The following is a 27921-nucleotide window of genomic DNA, read 5'->3' on the forward strand; positions in this document are numbered from 1 at the left end:
TAACATAAAGAGACTCTTATTTTATTTCTTTGTTTTAAGCATCTTGGCAATTTAATAATTTTATTTGAAACATATTGTGATAAGGTTGCCTGATACGACATGACTTTATTGGGCAAATTGTGCCCTAGGAGTCTAACGCTGAACACATCTCCACTCACTAATCATGAATAGTATTGCTTATGGTGCTTATAGCCATCATAAACAAGTTACTTCCTCATTCCCCTTTGACAGTCAGTGCCTATATGGAATTAAATAGTATTTCTATGATCATTTTTTGGTCTTGAAGGTTCCCAGGATTTTGGGCATGAATTTTCCCATCTTCTTGTCTTTGGCATCTGTGTCATATTCCTCTTCACTTTGAGTTGTATGTTCATCCTTTTTGCAGAAGACCTCAAATCTACTGTAGACTCGCTTCTCCTTCCGCATATTCTCCATTTTTTTCAGAAGGGTATCTCTATCCTCTGATGGTTGTCGATGCAGATTTCGTTTCTGGCTCCCAAAACTCTCTGACCTGTGGATGTTACAGCTTTTCTCCTTCTCACCTTTCCTTTCCAGGCTTGTAGTTGACTTAGAAAGATCAGGATTACTAGTGGATGGTAGTTGCTTGGCCAGTTCAGCTCTGTTCTTCTGACTGTTTGCAGAGATTTGTTCCAAAATCACCTTGGTGTCATCACGGAGGTTGCTGCTGTACAGGATGTTAGCTGTGGACGAAGGAAATCTTCCCTGTGTTGGTTGGCTGCTTTTGGGAGGAAGCGCTGTTGCAAATTTATGGGGTTTTTCTTCCTCCATCATTTCCTGACAGTCCCCTATGGAAGATCGTTTGAGAACCACAGCCTGCTTGTCAGATTTTCCACTCTCAGAAGTGGGTTCCTCTTCCAATTTCTTTTCACCTTTTGGGTTCAAAAGCTGCTTCAGCCGTAGTGACCCTTTTCTTAAAAATTCCATTGGATTTTGTTCTTGTTTTGAACAGTCTTCCTCAGATTTATTGAGAGAGCTGTCAGATCCTTGACTTCTAGGTAAGTTTTCAAGAACTGATGTGGTACTTGTCCTAATCTGTGGTTTCTTCAGTTCTGTATTGACTAATTTTTGAGTGTCTTCTTTGAATGTCACTCTTTCCTTCTTCTCTGGAAGAGTCAATTTCTGAGTGTCTCCTACAAATATAAGACTCTCCTTCTCTGGAAGAGCAGGTTTATTCTCTATGGGGTAAAACCGAGATGATAATTTGTCCACCTTAGTGCTAATATGCGCTAGGGGATCTTTACTCAATGTGTCAACAAGCTGGGGGGTTGATGAGGCCATTCCAAATGTTCTGTCAGCCTCTCCATGCACTTTGTAAGTACTGCAGGAGTCTTTGGAGTCTAGTACTCTGCTCTCCAGAATCTTATATTGCACGGATTTGGTACATTTCTTCTCTGTGTTCTGGGATTCTTCCTGTAGATAACTGGAAACAGCTTTGGTATGAGTGACTGTAGCTCGCTCTGTGTCTTTGCCCACAGCTTTGTACTTCTCTAAAAGTTCTGCCACTTTAGATGAGGCAGCTGTCTTTATAGTTTCATTGTCTTTTGTCAACTCACTGGACATTTGTTCTTTTTGGATCATCTGAACCTTTTCTATTGTGGTGTTAGGCTGATCTAACTTGGCAGCACTGAAAATCAGAGAGGACCTGAGTCTTGAGCTCCTCTGGATCAAAGGATTTATTCTGGACCTAAAGGCATCTTGTTTCATCATAGGGGTTTCTTCACCTATTCTATCAGGATCTGCAAATTCTTTGGCACTTTCAATTCCCAGTGACTTGCTATTAAAAGCCATGGGAGATTTGAATGCTGGGATGAGGTCAGTGGGGTGTTTTGTGAAGGTGTCCCCAAGAACATCATTATATGCCTCTGATTCCATAGGCATTGGAAGACCTTCTTCTGGTTCGGACTGGTAGGCACTAAGGTATGAAGAAATCCTCCAGTTACGTAAACCTGTTCTATTTTCCTGTGTGTTCTTGTCTTCATCTTGGTCCTCATCTTTGTCTTGTAAGAACAGGCGTTGTTCCAGGCTTTGTTTCTGTGTAGGAGAAGTCTGGCAAATAAATTTCTGTCCTATATTCTGCCTTCTTAACATCATTCCCATTGGGCCATTGCCTGCAGGATTCAGCTGATCAGAGCCATGTCTCACTTCCCTGGAAGAATTTGAAGGTACGTAATCCAGCCTTAAGGGGAAACCCTCCTGTGGAAAATTGGACTCAAGTTCAGGGTATCTGGGTCCCTCTCCATAGTCTTCCAGTTCATTGAATCCTGGCCTACCACCTCGGATTCTCTCAAAGAGTCCCTGAGGTCTGCCAGAAAGATAGGGATGTTCAAACTGGTACTGGTAGAACTGATCCTTCTGAAAATGACTAGACTGGATTTTAAATTCATCCATATTGTTCATGAACATCTGCCTGGCATACTGTTTAGAAGAAGCAAAATTTTCAAACGTTCCTTCTGCAAAACTGTGTCTCTTAAAAGCATCCAACTCCAACTGCTTGGAACGGAGAAAACCCCTGACAGGATCCATCTGCGAATTCTCCATTTCTACCTTTTTATACATTCGCATGGCCGACCCCTCCACAGTATGGCGCAACATGTCATCCCGCCTGAAATTTGTCAGGAAGTACCTGTCTGGATCAACTCTGTCCATAAAGGAGGGAAAAAGATTGTCATCCCTCTGGAACATCAGGGGTGCTTTTTTTGGAAAGAAAGGCATGTTATTCCCAAAGGGAGTCATGGCAAATGTGTTCTCTGCCTTTGCCAAGACATTGGCTGGAGGAACAAGAGGTTCTGATTGTGCAAACAAAATTCGGAATTCTTCATCAAAGCTGGCCACCAGCTCTCCCTGGAAGATGTGTGCAATGCTTCTGTGAATCTTCTCAAAAGACCACATAAAACTACAACGAGAAATAGAAGTAATGACAGTGTATTAGCATCAAGTAACTTGATTTTACCACTTTACATTAAACCATTTCCTTGACTGAAGAAAATTCTCCTGATATTATTTACTGCTCAGGCAGCTATTTGTTACACATTATTGTTCCCAAGCCTCATAGGTATGAATTGATTTGGCATCACATCTTTGCAGAGGATTTTACAAGGCAATAAATGACTTCTGTTCTGAAAAAGCCAGTGAGTAGTAACAACAGCAAGAGAGCAAGCTGATGATAATCCTTATATGAAGTAGATATTCCTGCAATTACTTTGGGTTGTAATTGGTTTTTATAACTGTTGTGCCCATCTTTACAAAGAGCAAAGGGATCAACTAGGGAACTACAGCAAGTCAGCCTTACCTTAGTCTGAGGGAAGACTGTGGAGCAAATCTTCCTGGAAGCCATTTCCAGGCACAGGAATAACAGAAAGACAACTGGGATCAGACAGCAGGGATTTACCAAGGGCAAACCATGCCTGACCCAATCTGATTGCCTTCTACAAAGAGAAGGCTGGCTGCGTGGACAAGGGGACAGCAGAAGATGAGGTTTTTTTCTTGAGTTTAGCAAGGGTTTCCACATGGCCTTTACCTAAGTATCTTTGTAGCCAAATTGGAACACTGTGGACTGAATGAGTGTTCCACACAGTAAACGGGAAATTGGTTAGACTGTCAGGCTTAACGGGTGGTGGTCAGTGATTTGAAGTCTGACTGGTGGACAGTTGTAAGTGGTGTTCCTCAGGGGTCAGGGCTTGGGGAAACAGTCTTTAACACTGTCATTAATGACCTGGACAACAGGACAGTGTGCACCCTCAGCAAGCTTGCAGATGACACCAGAATGGGAGGATGGTGCAGTTGATGTGCCAGTCAGGGCACATCAACAGGCTGGGGAAATGTGCTGACAGGAACCTCATGAAATTCAGCAAAGGCAAATGCAGAATCTTGCACCTGGGATGGAACAACCCCATCCACCAATACAGGCTGAGGATGACTATCTAGAAAGCAGCTTGACTGAAAATGACCTGGGGGTTCTGGCAGGCAACAACATGAAAAAAGACACCAGCACATTTGTAGAGATGGTAGCTCAACACATACAGGGATGCAGTAGTAAAAGTGCAGCCAACAGGTCAATGGAAGCGATTATTCCCCCCCTAGTCAGCACTTGTGACACTGTAGCTGGAGTACTGAGTCTAGTTTTCACAGAATCACAGAATGGTTGAGGTTGGAAGGGACCTCTGGCGCTCATCTGGTCCAACCCCTCTGCTCAAGCAGGGCCACCTAGAGTCAGTTGCCCAGGACCGTGTCCAGACGGTTTTTGAATATCTCTAAGGATGGACACTCCACAAGGTCCCTGGGCAACCTATTCCAGTGTTCAGTTAACCTCACAGTAAAAAAAGTGTTTCCTTATGTTCAAATGGAACCTCCTCTGTTTCAGTTTGTGCCCCTTGCCTCTGGTCCTGCCACTGGGCACCACTGACTAACCCTAATCCAACAACTCCCTTCAAAGCAGAATAGTTAAAGAGACCAAGGAGTAGGCCTTTACGTTTCAAGAGCAAGTCACTTGTATGGAATTACCTGTGCCTTTATTGTTAATAACTATACTGGGGTTAACCCACAACACCTTATAATTACTGTATCTTTTTTACAGATCATTTGCACTCTTGATGTGAAGGAAGCTTGGCTTCCGGTGTCTGGGCTTGAGGGCTTGTTTAATTGGTGTATCTACCTCAGTTGCAAATGGTGTATTTTTCCTGAAAATTGTTGCTCAGTATGCTTCAGTGAGAAAAACTTTTGTCACTGATGTTCATTTGGAAGTGCTGAAGCACTGCTTTACCAATTAACCAGCCTCCTTCTCAGTGAAACTGGGACATGTAACATTGTAGGGTTTCTCACCTGTAGTTGCCACTCAGCACCACCATGCAGTCCACCAAGAGGAATTTCTCTTTCACATGGCCTTTGAAGGACATCCCTGTGCGGCAGTAGTAGGTTGGGCCAGAAACTGTCCTCACCCTTAGGAACTGCAAACCAGACAAGGCACTGACTCAGTTGGAAGCTGTTACTTCCCTCCCCCTGCCCCTCCTTCTTCCCCTTGCTCTTTTAACTTCCATCCTGCCACCATGTTTATACTTCAGCTCTAGTGATTCTGCCTGCATACACAATAGATAGATAAATCAGTGTATTAGTGTGTCCTCAGCCTTCAGCCCTGTATTGTTGTGCCAGCTCTCCTAGCTTTCTTCATACTCGTCTTTCACTAGGCTCTGGCCCATTTTCCCCTTTCTCAGGTTTTTAATGTCATAACAGCCCTCTGTGTTCCAGGACATATCCCCCTCAGGATGCGAATTAGGGGCAGGGCAGGTCTTTGGTTTGCTCACCTCCACATAGTTAAGATTGACTCTGCATTTAGCAGCTGTATCGAGGAAAAGTTGAGAGTTCATTTCATCCAGCAAGATGTACACAGGCACTCTGCGAGCAGCAGCATCCAACACCTCAAACAGCAGATCCACATCAGTGAAAATGTCCATCACTATGGCTACCACCTAGGAAAAGAATGCAAGAAAGACATCAGCGATCTGTGCCTGCTTATGCCCTCACTGATCACGTTCCCCTGCACCTCACATTCCGAAGCTGCACTGCTGCACTGTCTCCATTTCAACTGCCTTTTTAAACAGGAACCTTCCCATTTAAAGGTTCCTTTAAACATTGTGGGCCCCAGAACTGGAAACAGAATTGCTATCTAAGGTGTATATTCTGTATATGAGGGTGAGAGGTGAGGGAAAAACCTCGCTGCCACTGAGAGTTCCCTTACTCATTAATCCAATGATAGCAGGTATTTTTTTGCTCACATAACCAAACTGGAAGGTTGTATTGAGCTGCTTGATCACTACCTGCTCACCCCCTCCAACACACCCATGCCATTTTTAGATAACTTCTTGGCCAACATTCAGTCAGCCACTATATAGCTGCATCTATATGCTGATAATATGGGAAGCAGCTTCAAAGCTCTAGCTCCCTGTCCTTCCCAACTCTTATTTTATCAGTGAGTATAAATACCTGATGGAAGGGTGTAAGGAAGATGGAGCCAAACTCTTCTCAGTGGTACGCAGTGAAAGGACAAGGCACAAATTGAAATATAGGAAATTCCAGTTAAACATAAGAAAAACCTCTTTTACTGCAAGGGTGATTGAACACTGGAACAGGTTGCCCAGAAAGGTTGTGGAGTCTCCATCCTTGGAGATACTCAAGGACATGTCCTAAGAAACCCTCTCTTAATTGACCCTGCTTTGAGCAGGGGGGCTGGACTAGACCATGTCCAGAGGTCCCTTTCAACTTCAACTACTCTGTGATTCTGTGACCTCTTGGTATATTTTTAGCATGGTCTTACACACTTTTTCATGAGACCAGAGAGCAGAGGCTAGGTCTGATGCAGTAAACGGTAGTTTTAGAATCATCCTTCCCCTCTGTCAGGTCCTGGGAGCAAAGTTAAGGGAATTAGCAGAGGACCTGAGGCATTCCGATTCATCTTTCGCACACATATAATTTTATCTCTGCCCTAGTTGGGCTCTTCACTGTCTCACCTGTTGAGCTGCTCGAATCATTCTGCGCGCCTCCTCCTTAATGCTGGGATTGTCCGGGGGTGGTGGTTGCACGAGGGTTGTCACCTCTGTTCCCCTGAACCCGAAGACCATTGGCCAGCCCAGGTCAAGCTCAGGAACAGCAAGGTCTGAGTTCATGGGCCAGTAAGTCCCAGACGATCCATCCATGTCATTGTCACCTGCGGTGTCTGTGTTACCTTCCTGATTGGCGTACTGGGGTTTCTGGAGATTCTGTATGATGTGATCCACCTCTGAGTTACAAAGAAAATCAGGGGCTGCTTCCTCTGCCAGGAAGCGTTGGTAACTTTCTTTGCCCTCTTCAGTAAGCACATCCAGAGCTAAGCGGTAATACTCCTTGTAATGGGGGGGAAGATAGTTAGGATCAAGGGGATTGTCCCCCTGTGAGGAGCTTTGAGATCGACGAGCCATGAGGGGAGGGAGAGCTGTAAGAAAAGAATAACCAACAATGAGAGCAGTTTCACTCGTGATACATCCATCCTCATAAATGGTGAGAGCTGGGGGTTCATGATGGCAAAATTAAAAGGGAAGAGATTCAAAGCACACAGAGTAATGTTGAAGAAAGTTCATTCCAAAAGGATGGAGAGCCTTAAATTAGGCAAAGGCAATAATCACTTAAGCATCACTTTAACACAGTTAAATGTTTTTGGGCAAAACAAGGAACAAATCAAATCGGGCAGCACTGTGATGAACAAGGATGATGCCTCTAACAGAATGCCCAACTTTCTTTCTTAGGCTGCCAATTGCTAAGCTTAAATTTGCCTTTTGTTTTAAAGCTACCTTTTTTTTTTTCCCCCTCTAAAGAATAATGCTGCTGGTTATTACCTGAACTCCATTAAAACTCATTTCCAAATGCTACAAAAATTATTTAGTGTGTGTAATATGGCACTAAACCAAAAAGCATATGCATGTATACAAATGCACCCTCTGAATCCTTATAAATTGAGTGTTATAATCACCTCAGCATATGAATAGAAGCAGGGTACGAGTGGAATGCAGGCAAGTATAAGGGTATCCTGCTGTTGTAACATGGTCAGAAGTCAGACAAGTCTTCATGAGATCCATGAAGAAATAAAAACCAAGGGACATGATTGCTTCTTCAGTCTCTTGATGTTGGGAAAAATCTGAGCTGAAGGGGCTCATATTCAATATTTGACAATTGTCTGTAGGGAACCTATTATTTGAGACTAAAGACAAATCTGATTTTAACCACTTTTTGGAAGAAAAGCTTGTTGTGCCACAAATACAACTCAATAAATACTATCCTACTGATCTGCAAAGAACTCCAAAGCACTTTGGCTTCTGACCCTCGATTAATGTCAATGCTCAGGCATACTTTTCCTGGGGCCCCAGCACTAACATACCAACAGAGGCTTCTCATAATCAAAAAAAGAGCATGGCTGTCCTTGACCACTCATGCAAAGTTACATTAAGAGGAAGTGTGAGTATAGAGGGTGAAAGTGGCTGCTAATTGTCATTGCCATCCAACACTTCTGCTCCCAAAATAGAAGGGATTGCCATAGATGTGGGAGGAATAAAAAAAGACTTCAGGCCCATGCTATCACTCTCATTAATAGCTGTAAGTATAAAGCTAGAATAGTTTCAACATAAAGCCGGAGTGGACTTTCTTATCTGACTATCTGCATAGCACAGATCAGTGCTATGTTACTCCTGCCTCAAACTTCCACAAGTTACTCCTGCTTCAAACTATAACTCCTAGTAGAGCTGCATGATACAGCAGGAAAAAATATGGTCTTAATATAAAGATAGCAACTGAATCTAACAGGTCCCTGTGTGAAGTATTCCAATAGATAATTGTCTTTATAGTCCACACATGTAACCTTATTTTTAGTCTGAATTGTCTTCCCACTCTAATTCTCATTCTATCTTTTTTCTCTGAAAATAAAAAGCAGTCCACGATATACCTCCATTTTGGTGTGCTCAAGTCCCCTATGTACCTGCTCTTAACTATTTTAGTAGTGTCTTTAGCCTTTCATTTTAAGGAAATGCTCCCGGAGTTCCATTCATTCTTGGATATGAGACCAACATATTCAACGTATTCAGATATAACCCATAAAGGGGATGAATGGTCCTGCAGACAGCAAACTGCTCATAATGCTAGCTTGCTCAGAACAGTAAAAATGAGAGCCAACTACAAAAACAAAAACCAAAGAAGAAGCAGAAGAACCTTATGATAATGACTGGACAATCAAAATGGCAGAGTGAATATAATTTTGATAAATATAAAGTGGTGAAACAACCTTAATTTTATATTTTATTGATTAATATAATTATTTCAATACTGTTATATATCAAGAAGGAGAAGATGGACCTTTAAAGGAGAAGTGTCAGCTAACGCTAAGCATTATTAAGTAAGGAATAGAGAAAATAACACCACTACACAGATTCAGAGGGAACTCACAACCTGAATGTGTTGTCAATATGAAAGTCTCATTTCTCACATCTTGAAAAAGGCCATTATAAATCCGAACTATGACTCTTTAGTCTAAAGAAGACAGCTACAAAATATGACCAGGGACAGCTGTCCACTTTCTCCTCCAGTACAAGAACTAAAAGGGCATCAAATTAAACTAGCAGGTGGTGGGTTCAAATTGAACACTGGGAAACACTTTTTCTCAATTGTACTTAGTCTGTAGAACTCCTTCCCGCAGGATGCTTTAGGATGGTTAGAGAAAGTACATACAAACAGGACAGACACACAATACTTTGTCAGAACACTTTTCCCCCATCCCACAATTTGTGGCTGGAAAGGTAGGTCAGGAAATATAGGGGGAAGGCTAAGTGGGGTAGTTTTTACAATAGCAGGAGTCACTTTAGTTCCCCAAGGATTTGTGGTAGTCAATATATTCATGAATAAGCAGGAAAAATAGTACCAGTGAAGAAATAAATTTGATGCAAAAGCAAAATGATGCTCATGGTTTTCTCTAAGCCACTGGCCACAGGGAGAAAACAAATATGGAGCTGGAGGGACTCCTGGGACGACTGAATATAGTGTTCATAGGTGAAGTGGGGCAGATGGTCCCAGGAGGGTCACTGGTCTTTGAGGGATGTTCGAAAGGGTACCCGTGCTTCTCCTGTAACATGGAGAGACGTCTGCACTTGACTGTGCTGCCAGAATAAACACAGCCTCTCAGGAGGGCGTTGCCTCCTCCCGTCTGCGTCGGAGGGTGTCATTTCGCTGTGTGTGCACTAAGGAGTGCCAGCCTCAGCTGTGAAACGCACCGGGTGACTGCTCCCCTGGGCTTTGTGCGGGCTGGGCAGAGGGCGCGGCGTGGCCGGAGGGCAGGCAGGAAGCAGCTTTGTCAGCACCCAGCCTGGGACATTTTTGGGGCTATCAGCCTTCACGCCGCAGCCCAGGCTGTCTCCCACCTAAGGCCGTGCTGAGGCGTCTGCGGCCTCCGAAGAATCAGCAAAGAGATCAGTACTGAGCACAGGGAACCAGGGCCGGGTGCGCTCAGCCACCCTGAGAGCACCCGGAGCGCACAGGCCGGGGCGGGGCAGCCTGGTCTCCGACGTCACCTTCACCTGCGAAAACAGATCCCGAGGGCCGCAGCGAACACCTGAACTGGATTGCGCCAAACACTGGCGCATGAACAGACCTCTGGCTGACTAATAAGGCTGGAAAATCTGCACCGTCACCCTCTTTGGCTCACAAGGAGCGAGATGCTGTGTCTTATTTCAGCCAGCTCCTTCTTAGAAGTTCATGCTGAGAAAGCACCATCAAATCCTGCTTGAAGAGAACCTGCAGCCTGCTGAGTGTGTCATTCCTGTGTTTGCCCAGGCAACAGTTCTAGTCATTAAGCCTCCTCAGTTCCTTCAGGTGGTTTTAATTTCTTCCAAAACAGATGCAGAAAACTGAGAACCAGAAATTATGTTTCTGCCACCATAAGCCTAAGTAACTCATGACCTGCAAGGATATAAGGACAAGTCCCTAACAAGTGGGCACAATAAATTTAAGAGTAGCTACAGTAAGTGTGTTTGACCATTACACTGTTCCCAAGGAAAGGCAGGAAAACTGTAAAAACAAAGTATCCTTTTCCCCCAGGAAGACCCTAGATTACTCTGAGCAATCCTCTTCCCCCAAGAAGACCCTAGATTACCCTGAGCCTAAGTGTGAGGAAATTCCGGAGTTTGCTCACTTTTAAAGTATAGCTGTCATGTACTTCGATTCCCCTGAACAGATCCTCATTTTTATTTTAGAAATGAAGTTCAGGAAGAATCTGAAGATTTCATACTTTCATCTAGATTGTGTGACAACTTGTTTGCAGCAGCAGTTGCAACTCTGAATGGGCAGCCTGCTATGCATGCATAGATGAACTCTACAGTGTGTTCACAGAAGTTGCAGGTAGTGCCAGAGTAATAGCACTAATGCTACACAGAAAGTCTGTGTGTATGCAATGAGGCAAATATATTTAGGACACTTGTCATAGCTGCATGGATAGTTTAGGTAAGCAAGAGCAGCAATTTCAACCACCTACACACACTGCACGCGCTGTGTACGCACTGGAGTATATCTCTTCATAGAATCCTTGATAGATCAATTCTGGTTTGAAACAGCTTACATGATAACTAAGCAGGACTTTAATTTAAAAAATATCTTAAATATCCTGCAACTCTCAAGAGAAAAGTAACTTACTGAATAGGATTCCAGAGAGTGAAAGCACTTGACAGTTCTTGGCAATTATCTGGAATATATTCAAAAAGATATGGTCCTGTTTGCACTTGTGATGCATCTGCTGGTATGTCAGAAGTGGAACAAGTTTGTGCAAGATGGGAAGCTGATGGTCTAGCGATACAGATTTAGAGTCTGGGGGATAAAAACATTTTCAAGAGTGACTGGTTGTGTCTACATCTGTAAGGAAAGATTACCATAGCCTCTGGATCCAAATGGGAGTTGAAGAGGTTGGGGTTTCTGCATATAAGGAGAAAAAGCTTGAGCAAATAAAGATCTCTGTATCTGTTACTTCAAACACACATGCAGCTGATTTCCTAGTCCAAAAGGACACTGCATGGGCAGGAGTTTACTTACGGAAACAGAGAGGTGTGCTACAGTGTTCAGTTTTATTCCATATGGCAGTTTTCCTTAAAGCTACTCATCTAGACTGCTTTCTAGTTAGTAACTATTAGCATTTGTACAGCTATAAAAATTTTTAAATAATGGGTAAGGTGCTGTGACATGTTTTCTGTGTTTTCTTCATGCTCCAGAATTTAGTATCTTCATCAATGACATGGAGAGTGGGACTGAGTGCACCAGCAGCAAGTTTGCAGATCACTCCAAGCTGAGCGATGCAGTTGGTATGCTTAAGGGAAGGGATGCCATCCAGAGGCACCCTTGAAACGCTTGAGGAGTGCGTCAATGTGAATCTCATGAAGTTCAACAAGGCCAAGTGCAAGGTCCTGCACCTGGGTCAGGGCAAACCCCAGTATAATCACTATAGACTGGGGGAGGAATGGATTGAGAGCAGCCCTGCGGAGAAGGACGTGGGGGTACTGGTGGATGAAAAGCTGGACGTGAGCCGCTAATGTGTACTTGCAGCCCAGAAAGCCAAGCGTATCCTGGGCTGCATGGAAAGAAGCGTGGCCGGCAGGCTGAGGGAGGTGATTCTCCCTCTCTGCTCTGGTGAGACCCCACCTGGAGTACTTTGTCCAGCTCTGGGGTCCGCAGTACAAGAAAGACATGGACCAGTTACAGCGGGTCCAGAGGAGGGACAGGAAAATGGTCCGAGGGCTGGAACACCTCTGCTATGAATAAAGGCTGAGAGAGCTGGGGTTGTTCAGCCTGGAGAAGAGAACGCTCAGGGAGGCCTTTCAATACTTAACTAATACTTTAACTAATTTGATATCCTTCTATGATAAGGTCACCCACCCAGTGGATGAAGGGAAGGCAGTGGATGTAGTTTTTCTGGATTTTAGTAAGGCTTTTGATACTGACCCTCACAGGATCCTTCTGCAAGTTGTCCAACTGTGGGATGAGCAGCTACATGGTGCACTGGGTAAAGAACTGGCTGGATAGCAGGGTTCAAAGGGTCATAGTGAATGGGGCTACATCTGGCTGGTCACCAGTCACCAGCAGTGTCCCTCAGGGCTCAATTCTAGGGCCAGTTCTGTTCAATATTTTTATCAACGATCTGGATGCTGGAGTTGAATGTACCGTTAGCAAGTTTGCTGATGATACCAAACTGGGAGGTGCTGTTGATTCTCTCAAGGGACATGAGGCCTCGCAGAGCGATCTAGATAGACTGGAGCATTGGGCAATCATCAATGGCATGACATTTAACAAGAGCAAATGCCTGGTTCTCCACCTGGGACAGAGTAACTCTGGACACAAGTATAAACTGGGCGAGGAGTGGCTGAAGAGCAGCCCTGCAGAAAGGGATCTGGGGGTGCTGGTTGGCAGCAGGCTCAATAGGAGTCAGCAGTGTGCCCTGGCAGCCAAGAGGGCAAAGCGCATCCTGGGGTGCCTCAAACACAGCCAGTCAAGAGAGGGGATTATCCTGCTGTATTTAGTGTTGGTGCGGCCTCACCTTGAGTACTGTGGGCAGTTCTGGGCCCCACCATTTGAGAAGGATGTTACGGTACTCAAATGGGTCCAGAGGAGGGCAACAAAGCTGGTGACAGGGCTGGAAGGCATGTCCTATGAGGAGCGGCTGAACACTCTGGGTTTGTCTAGTTTGGAGAGAAGGAGGCTGAGGGGCAACCTCATTGCTCTCTGCAGCTTCCTCAGGAGGGGACGTGGAGAGAGAGGTGCTGATCTCTTCTCCCTGGGATCCAGGGACAGGACGCCTGGGACGTTCAAAGCTGCGTCAGGGGAGGTTCCGACTTGACATTAGGAAGCATTTCTTTACCAAGAGCGTGGTCAAACACTGGAACCCTAGAGATGTGGTCGATGCCCCATGCCTGTCAGTGTTTAAGAGGCATTTGGACAATGCCCTTAATAATATGCTTTAACTTTCGGGCAGCCCTGAAGAGGTCAGGCAGTTGGACTAGATGATCATTGTAGGTCCCTTCCAACTGAACTATTCTATTCTATTCTATTCTATTCTATTCTATTCTATTCTATTCTATTCTATTCTACTTAAAGGGGTGTGGGAAAATAACAGAAGATTGGCAAGGAGGATTGTAAACACTCTCAAGTGACTTATAGCTGGGGTGTTGAAAAACACATATATCATACTAATCATTGTTTAGCCTTCTGTGTTGGGCAAGTAGAACATCTGTGTTTAGGTAACATAGGCCTGTGATAGACTTAGAGGCACCCTATCAAACATGCCTGAGATTCCTGCTGTGCGGTGGGAAAGATCAAAGCACAGTGGTAAACTACACCTGCGTGAATCCCTGATATACAGGCGAAAACAGCACATTTGGTGATCCTCTAGCATAGACCAAGCTCCATGGTGCCTGTGTCCCCGCTTGTGTGCCTCTGCCCGGGTGCTGCTTCGGCGATCCCCCAGTTGGCGAGGTAGCGAAAATAAATTTACTCTTTGCATTTCATTCGTGTTTTTGTGGTTGTTCCTGCGTCCTGCCTGTGCCAGCTCACACAAGGCAGCTTATAAGAAAGGTGGAGACTTTTTACCAAGGCCTGTAAGTGACAGGACAAGGGGCAACAGTTTTAAACTGAAAGAAGGTGGGTTTAGATTGGACATAAGAAATTATTTACGATAAGGGTAGTGATACACCAGACCATACACTCAACTACCCAGAGAAGTTGTGGATGCCCCATCATTGGAAGTGTTCAAGGTCAGGTTGGACGGGGCTTTGAGCAACCTGGTCTAGTGGGAGATGTCCCTGCCCATGGCAGGAGGGTTGAACTAGATGATCTTTGAAGGTCCCTTCCAACACAAACCATTCTATGATTCTATGATTCTATTAATTCGTTGGCATGCTTTCATTCTAAGATCTGCAACAAGAACTATACTAGGTTGATGAATTCTCAGCTTGCATGAAGAATGCTGGGGTTTTTTCTACAGATATATATATATAATTGATATAGTGTATTTGCATTACACCATTTGTAAGCCCTAAAAAGTATGGGTAATTTCTGTGAAGAAGTATCTCAGGAACACTTAGCATTGGCATCATCCCAATAATCTTCCTCTAGCTTCTCATGTGCTGCTATCTACAATGAATATATTCCATGCTTTGCATGACAAGAGATGCACAAAATGATTGATACTCTTTCAGTAGTCTTTCAAACTACTTCCCTGTTGATTTAAGCAGAAGGGGAGAAGTTAACTGGAACCTCAAAGGTTATTATCTTTCATCACTATGGTAAGTGTGAGGTGATCTCAGGTCAATGAATAAATAAAACTTTACAAAAGTGATCTAGGTAGCTCCTGGGCAGAAACTCTGCTAGGAATGCTAATTCGCTATGAGGAAGCAGAGTCACCCGAGCTTTTGGATTCCATGCACTTGCAGTCTTTGCAAGTACACTCCTACTACTGTCCATCTTGTGGAATTCATCTAGATTCTGCATTTAGTTAATGTTGTTTTGGGGGTTTTTTTCCCAAGTTACAACTCCTGGGAATAGGTATCTGCAACTGGCAGAACTCTTAGATGCCGGTTCAAATTTGATGTTGTTAAGCTGCCAACTGCAAGGCTGTGTCTCTAGTTCTAGGTCAAATAATCCACTATTTGATAAGTAAATCCCCTACAAATTAGCTGAAAATGATAACATACCATTTATGGCTAATGTGTCTCTAGTTCTAGGTCAAATAATCCACTATTTGATAAGTAAGTCCCCTACAGATTAGCTGAAAATGATAACATACCATTTATGGCTAATATTTGTTTGCCATAGTAAGGTTTCTAAGATAGAATTGGTTTTTTAAACTACTGTCTCTTCACATCTATGTTAACTAGTTTTGATCCATTTAAAATGTGTCAGTTATCACAGTGCAATGCTGGATTATGTGGAGTACCAATTCACATGCCTCAGAGAAGATGAGATATATTACTAAGTATGCCGTGTTGCCTTGTTATTGTTTGACTCTAGAACTGTGTATTCTGTTTATTTTTTAGGGCATTCAGGATGTATAATGCCAGGAAGGGCAGCTGAGTATAAGTACTTTCTCATTCTCTCTTAAACCTTTGGCAGTTGTCATGTAGGAGGCCTGGAAGATCAAAATGAAGGAAATATTTGGCAGAAACAGCAAAATTTGGGCTACAGCTCTATGAAATGCATAGCCCATGTGGGCCCTTACTTCCTTAGATCTGATTGTCAAAGGCTCTCATTAGACAGCAATTCTTTACTTTTATGACTTGGTTCCTTTAACAGGAATTCACTGAACACCTTGTCAGAGTTTGTCAATCCAGAGTGACAGAAGATTAGGGCACACATTATTTATTAGTATTCTTGCATGATGGCTGTATTTTCCTAGATTATGAGGACACCTAAAACAAAAGAGGAACTCCAAGAAGGGGGTGCCTCCTTGCTTGAACTTCACCTGCAAATCTATTTGCTGCAGCTTCATTCACGCCAGAAAAAGATAGACAGCATACTTTTGGAAATCTGAACCACTGTAACTGTCAAAGAACAGTCAAAGAACAAACAGTCACAAACTGAAAATATACCAAATGTATATGGAAGCCTGTAACTACTGGTTAACATATTTATATGCTTGTTTATTTTATTTAATTAGGAATTTCATTTTATTTTAATTGCTAGTCAGAGTTTACAAATTTTTATGACACAAGCTATGGGGAATCTAGTGAAAAATGAAGATGCTAAAAAGAATAATGTGTGGCACCTCCACATTGCCCTTGAGGGTCTTTATAAAGGGTGATAAGATATTCTGTAGTCCACTTACAGTTCTGGAACTGAATTGTATATGGTTACAGGAGGAGAAGAGATCACATAAATCCAGCATCTGCAATTGTGAACAGCTATGTGACATATGATCAGTCCAAAAGGAACCACTGAACATCCCTCCTTCCATTTACATGACAAGTACTGAAAAAAGTAAGACCCTAAAGACCCTTAGTACAAAAGCCCCAGAGCCATAAAACCTACAATGTACTACCAGAAGGGAACAGAAAGCTCAAGTACACCACCGATGTCCTTCATGCCTTCAGCAGCTGCAACTTTATCAGGAAGAGCACCCCTGGCAGAGTACTGCTCCTACATTGTACAAGAATGCAAAGGATTCCTATTATATCCTGCCAATATGACCTGGGAAAAAATTCCAGCAATTGTTTTGAACTTGATTTTATGAGCAGAACACACCAATATGGGACCTGAGAAGTTCTTTAAGACCACTAAGCATACTGGCATATGCCACTACTTATCCTGCTGTGCAGTCCCTGTTGTTTTAGAGGAAGACGAAAGAAAAATTCCAGAAGCCAAATTAGGCAGCAAGGGGAAAAATTCTGACTTCTTCCCAGCACCTAGCCCTTAAGCCTTGGGTAAATTAAATATAAATAAAGTGCAAACAAACTATAACCAGGGGAGCAATTCAGGTGTCTACACACAGGTGTTTAATGTCACTTGGGATGCCCTAAGGTAACTTGCCTGGCCTCTAGCTGCTGGTCGAGAAGGGTGTGAGTCTCTCGTAGGGCTTGTGCCACATCTGCCGTGTTTTAGATACCCTAAGGCACCTAAAATGACACTAAACACCTAAGTTAGGAACCGGGATTGTTCCTCAAGGGTCAGATTCATTAACTAAATGCAGGTGTATAACATGCCTACATGCAAGCTAATTGCCTTGTGTTCCCCTTTATAGTTGATGGAGAATAGGTGAATAAAATCAAAGGAGTATGGGATGAGATTCATATTCTAATATAGATGCTTACATTTGGCCAAGTCTTCTCTTAATCTTTCTCCCAGAGACATTAACAAATCAGTCTTCCAAAGCTTCAGTGCTCAGTCTTCAATTTTTTTAACTCCAAGATTACCTTTATCCTGTCATACAATCCATTTTACCAAGACCCAGATTGAAACTTTCAATTCGTTATACCAGAACCTGCCTAGGAGATGGGTGGTTCCAGAACTTCAGTCTTTAAATTTCTAATAGAGTAAAGAAATTGGAGCAGGTTTTCTGCCTTTTCAGTTGTACTTTCAAACATAACTTCTACAGTAGGACAGATCAGTCTCACCCAACTTCAGGCATCTTCATTGCAGAAAATGTCCATGAATGTCTGATGTCCATACTACTATTACCAACCACCAAAATCTAGTCGATACAGTGAAGCAAGTAATTGTCTCACACTAAAGTAGATACCCACATCAAGGCTGATGAATCCTACCATTACTGTACAACATTTTGTGAGCCATCAAATTGTACTAATACTTCTTTTGTACTCTGTTCCAGGTCCATTTTAAAATGTAGCCAGCACAGCTGAACACAATATTCTGATGGTTCTCTTACCAATGCTGTATTTGAGACAAAACTGCCTCCCTACTCCTGCTTGTACATCCGTGGATGTTGCCATGGCATTGTACTTCAGCTGGTTGGCTACTCTGACACCCATCGGTTTTTGCAATGGTTGTTGGGATACAGTCTCCTTTTTGTAAGTATGAAATGGATTCTTATTTAGTACGTGTAATAACTAATTGTGATGCATCAGTTTATCAAGTGGTCCAAGGTGCTCTGTATACCTGCCCTATCTTCTATTTTTACTGACTTTCCCAATAATCAAGTACCTAAAAGCTCTATCACAAGTGTTTTTACTTAATTGATCAAAATATTAAAGAGATAAAACATAACACTGAACTTTGTGCAAATCTGTTAAAAACAAACCTATCCAATGATGACTATTTTTTGAAACAAAACTTCTTAATAATTTAAAGTGCCTATTTTAATTTTGAACTGTGTGTTGTCTAGTGTATATCACAACTGCTTTTTAAAAAATTAAGAGTACATGAAGGGGGACTATTAAATCATCTGATATAATATTGCAAACCATTAGCTTAGCATTGAATATTGCAAGTCAGTGAGTATCTGGCTTGCATATTGCAACTCAGCATTTCACTATCCCATTCTACCTGTACCTGTAGTCAGCTGGGTCAAAGGGAGATGAAGAATCCCTAAATACATTTATCCAGTTGTGCAATGAGGAAAACTACTTCCCAACTCCTTCAGAGAAGTCCTACAATATGAGACTTGATTATCATTGCTATTTTAATGTATAGATGGAAAAGCAGTAGCCATGATTACCATGCAGCACACAGTTCTACTCTACAAAAGGCCTGACTGATAAAGAAAAGCAGAGCGGAGTAGAGTAGAAAAGTGCAGATACAAAGGGCAAAAAAGAGCCAAACAATCTTTCAGCCCGAACACTTTAGTCACTTGTACACACAGGCAATAACATTCCTCCCAGTAACTATAGTTAAATATATACATAAGAAAGATTTTTTTTAAAATACCAAATAGCTGTGAGTCAACCATTTTCTCAGCAAGCTACTTCAGCGTTCATTTACTTTTATTGCAGTGAAAATGCATCTTATTTCACAAAGTAATCTTTAACTTCAGATTTTAACTGTATTATAATGCCTCCATTCACACAACTGAAAAATTGCCTAATACCAGATCTTTTGTCTGTTCAAGTGCAGTGTAAATCACTTCTCAGGTTTCTCCATGACAAATGGAACAGACTTTCTGTTGGTAGGCCTTGCCTCCTGTCCCTGGACAATGTTTGTGGCTTTTCCTTAAGATATCTCTGAACTTTCTCTGGTAATTTAATTCATCTTCACATCACTGAATCTTCAATTCTGTAATTGCAACCTTCGTTCTGGATTTCTGTATATTGTTTTATATCTGACTGTATTAAAATACATTTCATCAGATTGTAGTGTTGTGATTTTTACTGTTGTTTACTAAATATATTTATAAATATGATATTTACTGTTTCCTCAAACTTTATGTTATCCTTGAACTTTACTAGACATTTACTCATTACATAAACATTTTATTGAACTCCTGAGCAGCACTGCAGAAAGACTCCATTGCTGGTAAGTGTGACAAAAATGAACATTATTAATACCTTCTCTTTAATGATTGATACTAGTAAATTACTATTTCATTAACTACCTAATGCAAGACCTGTTAATTTAATACATATGTTAAAATGTAAGATTTTAATCACATTTCAGAAAGCATTTATTTAGATGATTTGGAGAAGTCAGGGCTTATAATAATAAGTATACTTACACCTTCACCAACCAAAACTGTATATTTACTTGAATCCCAGAGGGCATACAATTAGATCAGTTTTTTTCCTTTGTATAAATTAGCTTGCACTGGCAGCACATGGTTTCATTTGCATTATCCTGGCCTTTCAGCTCACTTGGTTAGGTTTTTCCCAAAGTTCCCTGTGATTATCTCTGGATTTAATAATTTCAGTGTTTAATACCACTTACTTTCAGTAAACTTTGTGAGAGATCTTATTAATGGTCTTTTGAAAGTAAGGGACTTTTATTTCCTGAAGTACTTTTAGCATATTTATCCAGCTAACAACTGGCTGTTAGGGTACAGATTTGTGATCAAATTACTGCGGAGTAAACTAAGTTTGCACAAACATAATGATCCACAGTACCCGCCATACACGTTTCTTGTCATGAATGAAAGGCAATTACTTCTTCAACAAAAGTGAACTCTAATGCCTTGCATTTACCACAGGGTATTATACAGTAAAGGTACATGCATACGGACAGCTGCTATGAAATCGTTACTCTGTGATGACACATCTGAGTGTACAGTCGTTTTGTGTGCACCCACATCCTTAATCTGAAACTGTATTCAAAATAACGTATTTCAATAAATTTTCTCTGTGTAAATTACTGAGATGGGTTTTTATGATCACTTAAATCCTGATGATTTAGATTATAACCCTCCAGAAAGATTATAGTTTTTCCCAATCCCATTCCATGCAGTACACTGTACTTTGTACTCCTGTGTATTGTCTTCTTTAATACTAAACATTTGTAATGTAAAAGCCCCTCTGAACACCTTTGCATTTCACCTGCCATTTACTCATATCAATTTCTGTATTTTCTTTCTGGTTTCTCTAAATAGAGAGTGCACAAATTCTCAGCCTCTCCAAGCTTTATTCTCACTATGTCCTCCCCTCTCTTTACTGTATATTTCTGGGAGAATAGAACATAAAATCAGCTGTACTGGATGGGATCAAAGGTCCATCAAGCCTAGAAACCCATCCATCTCCAACAGGGACTAAGAGCAGATCATGTGGAAAACACATAGGGACAGGCCAAGCATTTATGATGCTTCACCAGCTTCTCTAAGCCAATTTTAGCTACCCGAGGCTCAAGAACCTCCTGACCCAGATATCCTTTAATGACTGTAGATAGCTTCAAATGATTTTGCTATCATAAACTCACACAGAGTTTCCCTAAACCCATTTAAAATTTCAGCATCTACAACAGCCAGAGGCAAGGAGTTCTACAGCTCAGCACTACAGCCAAAAACAGTCGTCTTCTCTTTTGAATCTGCTGCTTGTACTTCATTTTTTTGCTTTGGATAGGAAGCTTTGGATAGGAAAATCAACATCTATTGACCCTTGTCATGCCACTCTGATTTTATACATCTGTCAACTCTCTCATCACTCATCACCTTTCTAGATGGAGACCCCTACCTTATTCAACTGTTTCTTACACAGAAAGTGTTCTGTGCCTCTGATGATCCTCTAGTCTATTCTCTTGAATTTGTTTCACTCCACTGTATTCTTTTTTGAGATGGTGGGACTGGAGCTGCAAGATGGAAGTGAAATATGGCTTTATATACAGTGTTTACATTCCTTTCCTTTCCTAATATGCCATTTGCTTTTTGACCACTAAGGAGTAATGAGCATCCTGGTGATTTATAGGATAAGATTACTACGCTTTGTGTTTTTTTTCTTTTAGTCCTGCTGTTGCTGAACTGCCCCAGTGACAACCAATTGATTTTCCTGAATCCCAAGAGGCTACAGGCAAACAGCCTTGCTGGTTGACTGAATATACAGTTACAGTAAAAGACTCTGATGAAGTCGGAATCCCATTTGTACTAGATGAAGTACCGGCAATTATTAAATTGGTTGTTGCTTAAGACGGTCTCATAATCTAGGCCCCATTAGACATGATAAACAGATGAAAGAGAAAAATGAGCCGAGAGGTACAAAGGAACAACTGGGAGATGTGCAAATTGAGCATTGTACGTATAATCAGTTATGGAATTAAGTGGTCTGTAGGCACTGTACTACAGACAGCTTCTATAGTATTGAAAAACAAGTTTTTGATGGAGTTTCTTAACATAAGGAGAAGCAAGGGAGAACCATCACAATGCCTAAAGGACAGGCAAAGTAACTGGCATCAGACAGAAAAAGTCTGTTACGGAACCGTGTGCTTGTTCCATGTGCTCCACCACGAAGAGCACATGGACCAAGATGAAACATTTGTGAATTTATTTTTACAGGGATTCCAGACTAGCTTTCATTTATCATTTGACAAGTCACCACACTGGCTCCCGTCTTCTCCATAGAAGCCATGCAGTACTTTGCATTTACTGTTCCTCTGATTTTGCAGTCACTCAGAATTGGTATTTCATGAAGTCAGGAAAAAAAGCGTTGACCAACTCTCCACGCGTTCTAGAAGGCTGTTACCATTATTTGGCATTTCATGCAGTTCTCCGCTAGCCTAAGCAACCATTTAATAAAATCATGTTCATAAATTTAGAAGTATCAAGAACACCAGTCATGATCAGAACTGTACCATATTAGATAATGAGTGAACCAAAACTGCAAACTTTAGTTCCTTCCCAAGAAATCCTTCCTCTAAGTATAGTAGATGGGACAATGATGAACACAGACAGGTACAGAGAAGGCTACAGAAAGAAACAAGTATTCAGTACCTAGCTCTTTAGAACTTCCTTTTTAGCATGCTAATATGGAATAGTTGTTGGGGTTTTTTTCAGGAGGAAGCTGAAGGAGAAAAAGAAGGTAGGCTTTGTAGCTGTTTATGAGTAACTCCTCCCATGCTTAGGGGCAGTGGATAAAGGAGAGCACGAAGGAGCTTGTTGAAAACTTAACAAGTGGGAGATGAAGGCTGATATAATGGGCTGATGAGAGGCAGGATTCAATCTCTCAGCAGCAAAGGTCTCCTCCACCCGTCTGCTTGGGCTTTCCCAAAGACACTGGGTTGGTTGATACTGTGCCAACGCACCTCTGCACAGGGAGTACTAATGCAATCACTCCCCTTGTCGGCCAAAAAAACATTAGCATGGGAGAAACAGGAGGAGAGAAAGGAGCATGCAGCTATCCGTGTGCAATTATCAAGAGCTTTTTTTGAGGTGGGAGCCTCCAGCGGAAATTTCCCTTTGGCTTGGCCTGAGGCCTGCTTCTGTTCACATTGGTGTAATTGGGAGTGACTTTACTAGCTTTGATACTTATCACAAGCATTTGGGTTTTTGTGATCTGCAAAAGCTATCAGACCCTCTTAATACTGGAAAGCGTAAGCAGTGATGTGATCACAGTCTACAACTATCTCTGCACAGAAAAACATTCAACCACAAGAAAATTTTACTGTAGGCAGAGCAAGGAAAAATAACTGACAGATGAAGCTAGATGTAAAAATTCTCCCCCTTTACCTCTGGATTAACACTAAGAGCAGAAACTGGAAAAAGTATAGACCTGTTGGCTTGTGCATCATTTGCTGCCTGTCCATATTATGTCCCATTTTGATGGATTTTAACTGTTTTTTTCCTAAAAGAGTAGCATGAAATTCTAGTTTCAGCTATGCTGAGTGGATGATCACCACAAAGCCCTACAGATTAAAAAAAAAAATAGAAGGACCTGAATTTTTCTTGATTCTTTGTGCCAGGTGTGAATCAAGAGCGATGGACTGTATTTAACCAGTCTAAGCAAAAGGAAACTGGCTCAATGTTTCCTTTCTCTCTCATCTGCTGCCTGCTGATGTCTCAGCACCTCAGGCTGGCTCTATCTTCCTTCCCAATGCTGACTCCAGTGCTTGTTGTTACGTGTTTTGCCTGCACAGCAAGTTCCCAGACTGCCTCTGTAAGGTGATCACTTCCCTGGCTGGACCTGCTTCTCTGCTTCAAGACACTCCCAAAAGCTGAGGCCTTCGTAGGTCTGTATGCACCAGCAGAGGGAACTGCCTGAGAGGAAGCATGGCTGTATCACTCTGGCTGGAAAGGGCTAGTAAGATATGATCTCTGCCTGAGACCTCATGCTTATGTGCAAGTATAGGCACAATTTGCTGGTCTTAAACACCTTGTCTTTTCATTGCCCTGGATACCAGCAAGAAGAGAAAGGCAACACAGATGGAAGAATTTACTTTAGCCTGCTGGACTCCACAGATAGCCACAAAACCCCTCTGTGCTATTAACATTTGAAGGACTTCCAAACCCTGGTCAAGAAATGAATCAAACCGATTCTGAGAGTCAAAGCAGCAGGAAATGGTACATCCAAGAGAAAAATGTAAAGCAGCAATTTCCAAACGGTGGTCCAGCAGTCAGGAATGCAGGCATCATGTTCAGTGACATCACTTAGATTTTTTATGGTGGGCTGTGAAAAATGTTCAGGTTTCCAAAACATCTGCAACGCCCAAAGTTTAGAAATCAATTAATTAAAAAAAAATTATTTGGTCTGCTAAAATAGAAAAGATTATATGAAAACAGGTTGCTAATATTCTGGAAGGGTCAGTTTTAGGAGAGCACAGTAATGCCTAAGGTAAAACTACTTGAGCAGACATTGTGACAATAAGACATGGAAAATGTTGGTTTGCTCTCAAGAAAATGTTGTACCAGGTAAATGATTTGGGGAGGGACCTGTCTCCTGTAATATGGTTTAAGGTGTGAGTTTTTTTAATTCTGCATTGTGTGGTGGAGGGACAGCTAGTGCCTTCTAATCCTGCTGCAGCAGACTGAATAACCTACATTAACAGTGACAGATATGCTCACCCTTTCCAGAAACTACTCCTGCACATGCTAGCTTTCTGTACTAAGGACTGGACTTCTACTGAGAAAGGATCTCTCAGTTTAAGGCCTCTCACTTGCCAATCTCACAGTGATGTGCCTGTAGCACTTTTAGTTTTCAAGTGTACCCCAGAATTTCCTGGTGTAGCCATAGCACATTGCTGTGGAAATGTTACAAGAGCTATGGCAAAAGATGTTGGATACCCTCCTGTTAACTGCTCTTCTCAGCAAGCAAGGCGCAGATAAGTTCCCCAGAACAGCATGCTGAATTAGACCGTTTCTCAGCCACAACTGTGTCTGCTAAGTCCTCACAGCAATAATTTTTCCTCTTTCTATTTTCCTTTCTGTACTTTCTGCTGAAGTCTCTCTGTGTTCTCATTCTCAATGTTCTCATTTTTAGGCTGTAGGCTCAAAGCCTGGGTTACTGTTAAAATTTCTGTTTGGAAGATGAAAATATGGAATTTGTTATTCCTGTTTGTTACAATGTCAGGTATACAACTCCCAGGCCTTTTCTTTTGGTCATCTGACCAGCCTCTACTGATGTTAAAGCATATGAGTGAATGTGATCCCATTCTTTACTCTAGATGGTCTTACATAGATCTCAGTCATCATTTTAAAAAATGGCATGTGTCTGCCTGCTGGAGTTTCACTTCATCTGAAGTCATGGTCATCAGATGAGAAATTGCTTCAATTAATTTAATCAACTCATTCATTGAGCTTCCGGAGATTACAACTTTATCTTCCATATTACATACATTTGTCAGCTGACCCTACCAACTGGCATAATAAAATCTTTCTGTATCTAAGGTGAGTAGTAAATTTACCAAATGCTACAGGCATGTGACAGAGTAGAACTGGGAGCCTGGTCAGCACCTCAGAACACCTATTGGACTCCCACTCGCCTCTGCTTATTAGTCAGTGCAAGGGATCCCACAAAATATTCTTTGCTGGAGAATCAGGTAATTAGCCAGACATTCAGAATGTCCAGGGGATCTTCCTACGGGCCAGAGGAAGGGAAAAGTAGCAGAAAAATTACATGTCGTAATTTTCCTTGTGAAGTGGTTATTGAGACAGCCTGTCAGCATGTCAATCTTAACTCTCCTATGCAATAAAGCGTATGGAGTGGCATGTGTAAATCCAACCCGTCACTAGAGAGTCACTAGGGCAAAACCTGATGTTTACAGCTACTGAAAAATGAAATGCGATCCTGCGTGCAAAAGGGGCCTCTTACAGAGAGCAGATTACCTGAAGAGATAGAATCATAGAATCATTTAGGTTAGAAAAGACTGTTAAGATCATAAGAGTCCAACCGTTAACCTAACACTAGTGTTAGGTTAGTGCCAAGTCCACCACTAAACCATGTCCCTAAGCACCATGTCTACGATAGCAACACTCATGCCAAGCTTACTCTCTTTCAATCAATCCCTTTCCTTGGATTTTTATTTACTAGGTAGCAGGTATAAGGAAGCCTAAAACAGAGAACTTAAAGAAAAGGTCCAACAGTGTAAGGTATAACTTGGAGAAGGAGAACTGCATGCTGCCCTTGACTTTTACTTTCCCCCCACATCCTGATTTTAGAAATGCACTCATGAAACTCCTCTTCCTCATTAGGGCTACAAAAATCCAGCCAAATGGGGCCTGATAAGCAGTCCAAAAGTATTCCATTTAATGATAAAATACAAAGAAGGCCAATCCCGCAAAGTTTGGAGGTGAATTTCAGTTGCTTGGAAAGTTGTGATTGCCTGAAAAATGACGTATAGAACACAGGCGTCTCTGTCCTCAGCCATGACACTGCTCTGGCACAATCATATCAGACTGTGGTATGTGGTAGTTGCACTTTTTCCTTTGACATGCAATTTTCCCTACAACCACGCAAACAGCATAACTTTTTTTTCCTCAGAATACTACTATTTCCACTGCCAGGTGACAGCAAATACAATTCTAAAGCCCCTCAGATAAATGGGAGTTAGGTCAAAATGAAAAAAAACTTTCTCTCCCCAAACTGCAGCGCTTCTGTGGCCTTGTAATAGGGTGAAGGCATGCTGTTTTTTTCTGTCTTCTTGCTTCTTCATCCAATGAAAACATATGCTATTGTAGGCTGTGCAAAGGGATCCTGGGCTACCAGTGCTCTGCACTGTGTAATTGTCACTGCTCTGTTTTGGGGCTAATTTGTTGTCTAGAGTTGTTACTCGTGTATGTTTGGCCTCTATCACAGCTGAGCTTATTGCAACTTTCATGAATTAGATGTTTTCAGCAGAAGAAGGATCCTGTAGGCACTTCTGTCCCTTTAGAAGTGCCTCCTCCCCCTCTTAACTGTTTTAGAAGATAGAGAACCTCGGTCCTCAGGCCAGACAAAAGCCATAATTGACCTCTATTGACCTTAGTCAATTGAGAGTGATGGTAACACAAGACCTTCCTCTTCCTCTCTGCTCACATACAAAACCTGAGGTCTGTCAGACAGGCTCACATCTGTGGAAAAAATTAGTGACTATATGCACGTGTGCCTGTGCACGCATGTGTCCACACGAATCTGTCTGTGCTCTTGCATGTACGTGCATGAATGTCCGTGTCGCTGCTTGCAGGCCATGTCAGCAGACAGCTACACACCCATGCATGTGGAGTGAGGTCAAAGAAGTAAAGGTGCAGTGGGCCTCAGGAGCTGTTTCTTGGCTCTTAGCCTACTGCACACCTTGGCCTTTCCAGCGCTACCACCAGTGAAGTCCTCTTTGTCGCAATCTCTCGACCACACATCCCTACAGTGTTTCCTATCCAAGGAGAAGGGCAGCTCAGGCTCTATCGTAGGAAGCTGAGTCAGGCTGCAAGATCTCTTCGTGAAGACAGGGATAAGTTCAGAAATACCCACTCCTTGGGGCTTTCTCAAAGGAGACAGGACACAAGTTTGGCAAAGCATTCACTAAGCAGTTTTGATCAGGCTACCTGAGGACTGACAGGTCTCTTCCCTCACCAGCCACAATGCCTGCTGTCTGTGCCGGGACGTTCTCCTTCCCCCCTTGCCTCTCCCATCTCCTCCTGGGACTCTCCTTTCTCCCATGGGGGCAGTCATGGTATGGCTGGGAGCTCCTGCTACTGGATCCTTTCCGCGTTGAAGCAGCCATCTCCTGCCCACAGACTGCCTGCAGAAGTCCCTGCCCCAGATCCCGAGCACCCAGATCCCGAGCGCCCAGATCCCGAGCGCCCAGTGCCTATGGAGGCGGGGAGAGGAGCAGGACAGGACCTCCCAGCCCTTGCCCGCCACCTCATGCAGCCATTCAGGTACCCCAGGAGGCGCCTGCACTTCTCCTACCTTCCCAGGTGAGCCAGGGCAGGTGGTGGGTCGCGCTCTCCGGCTCTCCGGTCCCCTGGACGTGCCTGCAGCCTGATTCACGGGCACCTCCGAGCCAGAGAGAATCAAGCTCCACCCAGGG

At 42.6% G+C, this 27921-nt stretch overlaps 1 protein-coding gene across 2 annotated transcripts; it reads right to left on the reverse strand.

Annotated features, from left to right (window-relative positions):
- On the reverse strand, nt 1-27921 carry FAM83H (family with sequence similarity 83 member H). 2 transcript variants are annotated; one of them, XM_075490297.1, is made up of 5 exons: nt 27801-27921; nt 6522-6982; nt 5319-5483; nt 4840-4964; nt 1-2914 (listed from the first exon to the last, which is right to left on the reverse strand). In XM_075490297.1, the coding sequence occupies exons 2-5, from the start codon at nt 6966-6968 to the stop codon at nt 268-270; spliced, it is 3384 nt and encodes a 1127-aa protein (XP_075346412.1). In that variant the 5' UTR covers nt 6969-6982; nt 27801-27921; the 3' UTR covers nt 1-267. The 2 variants fall into 2 exon arrangements, with proteins under 2 accessions (XP_075346412.1, XP_075346413.1); XM_075490298.1 differs by lacking the exon at nt 27801-27921 and adding an exon at nt 26876-26896.

The sequence above is a fragment of the Mycteria americana genome, unplaced genomic scaffold, assembly GCF_035582795.1.
Source record: "Mycteria americana isolate JAX WOST 10 ecotype Jacksonville Zoo and Gardens unplaced genomic scaffold, USCA_MyAme_1.0 Scaffold_53, whole genome shotgun sequence".
NCBI lineage: Eukaryota > Metazoa > Chordata > Aves > Ciconiiformes > Ciconiidae > Mycteria > Mycteria americana.